Raw genomic sequence first — 5,693 nt, 5'->3', positions numbered from 1 at the left:
ATAATTTTGGTGATTTAACCCCCAATTCCAACTCTTGGTGCTGAGTGCCAAGCAGGGAGGCAATGGGTCCCATTTTTATAGTCTTTGGTATGACTCGGCCGGGGTTTGAACTCACTACCTACCGATCTCAGGGCGAACACTCTAACCACAAGGTGGGCTATTTTGAAGAAACTAGAAATATAAAACATGTTTGCAGTTATTTCACCTATTTTTTTTGTTAAGTACATAACTCCACATGTGTTCATTCATAGTTTTGATGCCTTCAGTGACAATCTACAATGTAAATAGTCATGAAAATAAAGAAAACACATTGAATGAGAAGGTGTGTCCAAACTTTTTGCCTGTACTGTACAAGTAGAGGGTCCCGCTCCATCAGTCCAGGTGGCTTGGAAAACCTTTAAGACTTTTTAACATTGCTTGCACAGCTAATAAAGGTTTTATGATGGCAACAGGTTGACCCTGGAACAGATGAATTCACTTTTACACTGTGTTTTACACTTACAGACCAACTTGGAAGTCAACCAAGGAACGGATCTTTTTGGGGCTTTTGGAGGTTCTGCTGTCATGTTTAACCAGCGCACACACACTCCGCAGGCTAAAGAAGAAGTGGTGGGCCCTCAGAGGGTCTAACAAGTAAGTGCAGATCAATATAGCTTGTATGTGTTACATTTCAACACAGTTTGATGTCTGCCTGGCCCTGCGGGAACGGGTTCGGGCTTGATTTTCAGAGCTGAGTCACATCCTTTTTTTTTTTTTTAGCATCTTCCAAATATCGTTTAAAAGTGTCAAACAGGAGAAAAAAACGTGCTTCCAATTTCTACAAAAAGCCATGAGACTTTATTAGCCAAAGTGTCATGAGAGTAAAAAAAAAACAACACAAATGTACAATCATCGCAGTCAAGCTTACATTCGGTATAATATAAAAAAATATATAAAGAGTAAAAAAACGGAGGCACTTTAAAGGAGGACTATGGCAATCTCTCTTGTAATGATTGTGCAAATTTTCTTCCCCCTCCTAATTAAAAAGAAGTAGTAACAATGGCTTCAGTATTCCCTTGGCTTTTTCCCCCTCGAATTGATCTGTCAGAGCAAAAGTGAAGGCATTTGGAAGATTGCAGACATGCGGAAAGTGCATGAATAGCACAGGTAAACTGAAGACTCCCCGCTTCCAAAAACAAAAAACAAAAAAAACCAAGAAGCAGGGAGGAAAAAAAAAAAAAAAGAGTCTCCTAGTGGAAAAAGAGTATCCCTTGTGTTCAGTGTGCTGCACAACAACCAGATTCCTCATGCTTGTGCAGAAGAGACATCCGGGAGAAGGTTTTGGAGCAGTTCTTGCATTGGTACTTTTTCACATCCGAGTGGGTCTGCAAGTGAGCCCTGAGGTTGGAGCGGTCTGCAAACGCTCTGTTGCAGTGAGGACACGAGAACGGCTTCTCTCCTGCCAGGAAATGACACAAGAAGTGACAAAATGGTGAGACACACAAGAAGAAGAAGAAGAAGAAGAGTGCATGCAAGTATGGAGGCCTCACAGAAACTCACCAGTGTGCGTCCTGATGTGTCCCTGCAGCAACCAGGGCCTGGAGAAGGCTTTGCCGCATATTTTGCACACGCAGGGCAAAGTGTGAGTTCTAATGTGCATCTTGAGAGCTCCCAGGCTGACGTATTCCTTCTCGCAGTATTTACAAGTGAAGGATTTCCTAGTTTGGGCGTCGCAGTGCAGCTGCTTGTGCTTGAGCAGTCCGGAGTATGTGGAGTAGGACTTGGCGCACTGCGCGCACTGGAACTTGTCCGCGTCCTGCGCGCCCTCCGCCAGCTTGGAGAGCAGCAGCGGCTCCTCCTCGTCGCTCCTCGGGCTCTCCGAGCCGCTGTGGTCCTTGGAGGAGGAGGAGGAGAGCGAGGAAGGGTATCCGGAGAGCGGGGAGAGGTCGCTGGGGAGCGGGGAGAGCGGCAGGCTGCTGGTGGTCCACACCGTGATGGGGCTGTACGCGGCCGGGCTAAGGAACTCCGGCTGGGGGATGACAGGCAGCGGGAGGCCCTTGTAGAAATGCGGCATGATGAGCACTGAAATCGGGACAAAATATATCAAAAATCACTCGCATCAACTTTTTTTTTTTTTTTTTTTTTGTTTCAAAACAACTTTGCAAAGTTTTTTTTTTTTACCTGTCGGACCCTCCAGCTCGCTGTAGTTGGGCTTCTTGGCGGAGTTGACGTGCTTCTTCACCAGAAAGGAGCGTGGCATTTTGGGAACACAAAACTTTTTCACCGACTGCAAACTCCACGAACGGACGTTACTCGAGTGTGCGCGCAGAGACGGAAATCCTCGTTGCTCAAGTGTGGGGAGTCATGTTGGAACCAGTGAGAGCAGTGCTGAGAGTTGCGGTAAAAGAGACGTAAATACTCCCATCAGGTGCGTGGGAGGAGCCTCCTGCCACATCTACATGCCTCCAGGAAGCGCTGGAACCAATTAAAAGTCTTGTTTTGCATGGGCAAGGGGGGCTGGGCACCCAAATAAGGCAGTGGGCGTGGTTTTCGCTGCTAAACAGGTGCTTTGCTGTGCAACTTTTTCAGCGTGCATGTAGTGCTTGATTGCTTCACGTTCTGCAAAAATGCAAGCAAAAAGTAATCTTTTAAGGCACTCAAGAGCAATTTCTTAATCAGGAAAAAAAACACGTTATTGGTGTAACTTTAAATCATGCATTATAGGGCCATGCTGAAAACAAAACGATGAGGAAAAAAGTGATAATACAAGAATGAATGTGTAGTTGAATACAAATTAAAAAAAAGTTGTAACTGTGCAAAAATAAATATACATTTCTCAATTTATTGAAAAATTTCGAGAGTAAAAAAAACAAACAAAAAAAGGTTTTAATAGGGTAAAAACGTTGCCAATTACGAGAGTGAAGTTGTTGTTGTTTCGATTTTGAAAATAAAGTCATAATATTTTGAGATGATCTCTTTTTCAAAGAAAAAAAGTTTAATCATGCGAGAATCAAATTGTAATATTGCAAATTTTACGTGAATCATACACGAATGAAGTCAGAATTTTACAAAAATAATAACGTTCCATTAAAAACATCCTTGTATGAGAATAATTCAATTAAATCTTTAAATTGTATATATATATATTCCTCGCGCAATGATTTCTCGTTATAGATGGGAAAAAGCATTTTTAGACAATATGATTTGCCTGAGCAGCTAAGAGACACCAAGAGTAACAGGTGGTATAACATGAATTAGAAAGGACAGATTTAAAAAAAAACAAAAAAAAAAACAATAATAATAATTGTATTTTTTTTTTTTTACTTGGGACTTCCGCGGGCCGGATTTTGGACGCTGGCGGGCCGGATGTGGGCCGCGGACCGTAGTTTGGGGACCACTGGTTTAAGGCATGCAAAAACACCACCTGTTGAATTTTCAAGTAACATGTCAAAAAATACAAACAGTCAGGTAAGAAAACATTTTTTTGTATTTCATTCATTGATTTACAAAATATTGTCAGTCCATAAGAAGAAAGTGATATCACAAGAATAATCTTGTTATTTTGTAAGAATGTTGTTGTATTTTAAATTGGTATTTTACGCAGGAAAAATAAACAAATTAAGATGTGAGTATTCATGAAAAAGAAAGTCAATATTTTGAGAATTAAGTCACAAAGAAAAGCTGTAACTTTATCAATTCCTCAATTTTTTTCAAACTAGTTTGAGTGTAAAAATTACAATATTTTTTTTAATTGAGTAAAAACATTGTCTGTTATCAAAGTGAAGTTGTATTTTTTTTTACGCTAAAATAATGTAATGTTAGAATAAAGTATTTTTCAAATGAAGTTATAATTTTGAGAATAAATATTGAGGAAAAAAATCTAAGTCATAAAGGAATCCAATTGTAATATTGAAAATTGTATGAGAATTTTACATGAATAAAGTCAATATTTTACAAAAATAAAATTGTGTTTAAAAAACAAAAAGAGGCTATTCTTGCAAGAATAAAGTTGCAATGATATATGTTAAATTGCGTAATTGGTACTTGGACTCATGTCAGTTGGGTCATATTATAATATATTTAGGAAGAAATTAATTTTCAAGCAACATGTCAAAATATGTAATTAATCAGGGAAGAAAAACATGTGTTTGGCGTAACATTAATTGATTCATTGATCTACTAAAGAATGTCAGGGCCATTATAAAAATAAAACAATACAATATGAGAAAAAAGTGTATTTACCGCAAGAAAATCCAAGTAAATATCTGAGACTCAAGTATTATTTTTTTCCACGAAAAAAAGCTGTAACTTGAAAACTTTTCTTAACTTTTTTCAACTTTTACCCATTGTAAAAATATACAAAATAGATATTAAAAAAAAAAAAAAAAGAAGTAAAATATTGTTTATTACCAGAGTGAAAACATATTTTAAGCAAAAAAAGGAATATTAATTAATATTAATACTAGCATAAAGTCCAAAAAAACCAGAACCATGTGTATTTTTTCAAGGACAATAGTCAAACTAATACAATAATCTATTTGTAAAATTGCAATTTTTTAGAGAATTTCACATTAATAAAGTCGGCATTTTACAATAATAAAATTACGTTTCAAAATAGGCTAACGCAATTGATACTTTGAGATGCAAACTGTTGCAGTGTTCATGTCAGTTTAGTCATATTATAATATCACACTCAGGAAAAAATACAAGCAAAAATTACTTTTCTAGTCAAAATTAAAATGTCAAATTTCTAAATGCAATTACTGATACAATCTCTATTGTACTATTTAGACCAGTGGTTCTCAAACTTTTTTCACCAAGTACCACCTCAGAAAAAACTTGGCTCTCCAAGCACCCCCCATAATGACCAACATTAAAATACAGTAGCATAGTAGGCCTAAGTATTTATTAAAAACAAGGATCAGGATTTATTTATCAAATATATGTAACACTTTGGCCACTGTAACATTACACACTGTTTGAACTGTAACAGTGTTATAGAAATGTAAGAGTAAGACGGTTCTGTTTGTGTCTTAATTGTATATGTTGGCATTGATTACGGCCTACAGTAGTCAGATTGTAATGACTTCCATTAAAAGCTGATAAACTTTGGATAATGGCTTGAGTCATGTCATTAAAATATATAATTAAGTGATTATTTGGCCTACTACTAGACAGGCCCGGCCCTAATCAATCTGGCGCCCTAGGCAAGATTTTAGGTGGCGCCCCCCCACATCGGCAGTGAAGTGTATATACTCACAAGAACCCGAATAGCTTTGTCTTTGACCTTTTTTTTTTACTTACAACTATACCTAATATATAAAGGGGTGGAAAAGTGACTATTACCTGCAGGGCAAACATAGCTAACCAGAAGGCAATAACAATGTAAACAAAAAACACCTGCTTAAAAGATCTAATACAAATGTCCCTGAGGAATGTAAGGTGGGAGTACTGTAATTACCTAACGTTACATTATTATTTTCCATAACAATTTAGCCCCCTCCACAATATTAACCCGACGTTAAAACGGAACTAGCTATTTATTGATTAGCAATTGCCGAATCATGTAACATTAGCTTAATGCTAAAAAGCCAGGTTACTATCACATTCTGTAACAGACAAATAATTTCATGTAGGCTAACGTTACCTACCTGCTACCTCTGTCTTTTTCTCGTTTCTCCTCCTCTTCTTTTCTCTTTTTTCTTCCCTGGGCA

The 5,693-nt window shown here is 37.5% G+C and overlaps 1 protein-coding gene across 1 annotated transcript; it reads right to left on the bottom strand.

The window, feature by feature from the left end:
* Nucleotides 1–622: 622 nt before the first annotated feature.
* snai2 (snail family zinc finger 2) lies at nucleotides 623–2,408 on the bottom strand. Its single transcript, XM_061979887.2, has 3 exons — nucleotides 2,161–2,408; nucleotides 1,540–2,061; nucleotides 623–1,438 (listed from the first exon to the last, which is right to left on the bottom strand). The coding sequence occupies exons 1-3, from the start codon at nucleotides 2,237–2,239 to the stop codon at nucleotides 1,257–1,259; spliced, it is 783 nt and encodes a 260-aa protein (XP_061835871.1). The 5' UTR covers nucleotides 2,240–2,408; the 3' UTR covers nucleotides 623–1,256.
* Between the last annotated feature and the right edge of the window lie 3,285 nt (nucleotides 2,409–5,693).

The sequence above is a fragment of the Nerophis lumbriciformis genome, linkage group LG19 (assembly GCF_033978685.3).
Source record: "Nerophis lumbriciformis linkage group LG19, RoL_Nlum_v2.1, whole genome shotgun sequence".
Taxonomy (NCBI): Eukaryota; Metazoa; Chordata; class Actinopteri; order Syngnathiformes; family Syngnathidae; genus Nerophis; species Nerophis lumbriciformis.
The sequence above is the reverse complement of the archived record's forward strand: the minus strand, read 5'-3'. Positions and strand labels throughout refer to the sequence as shown.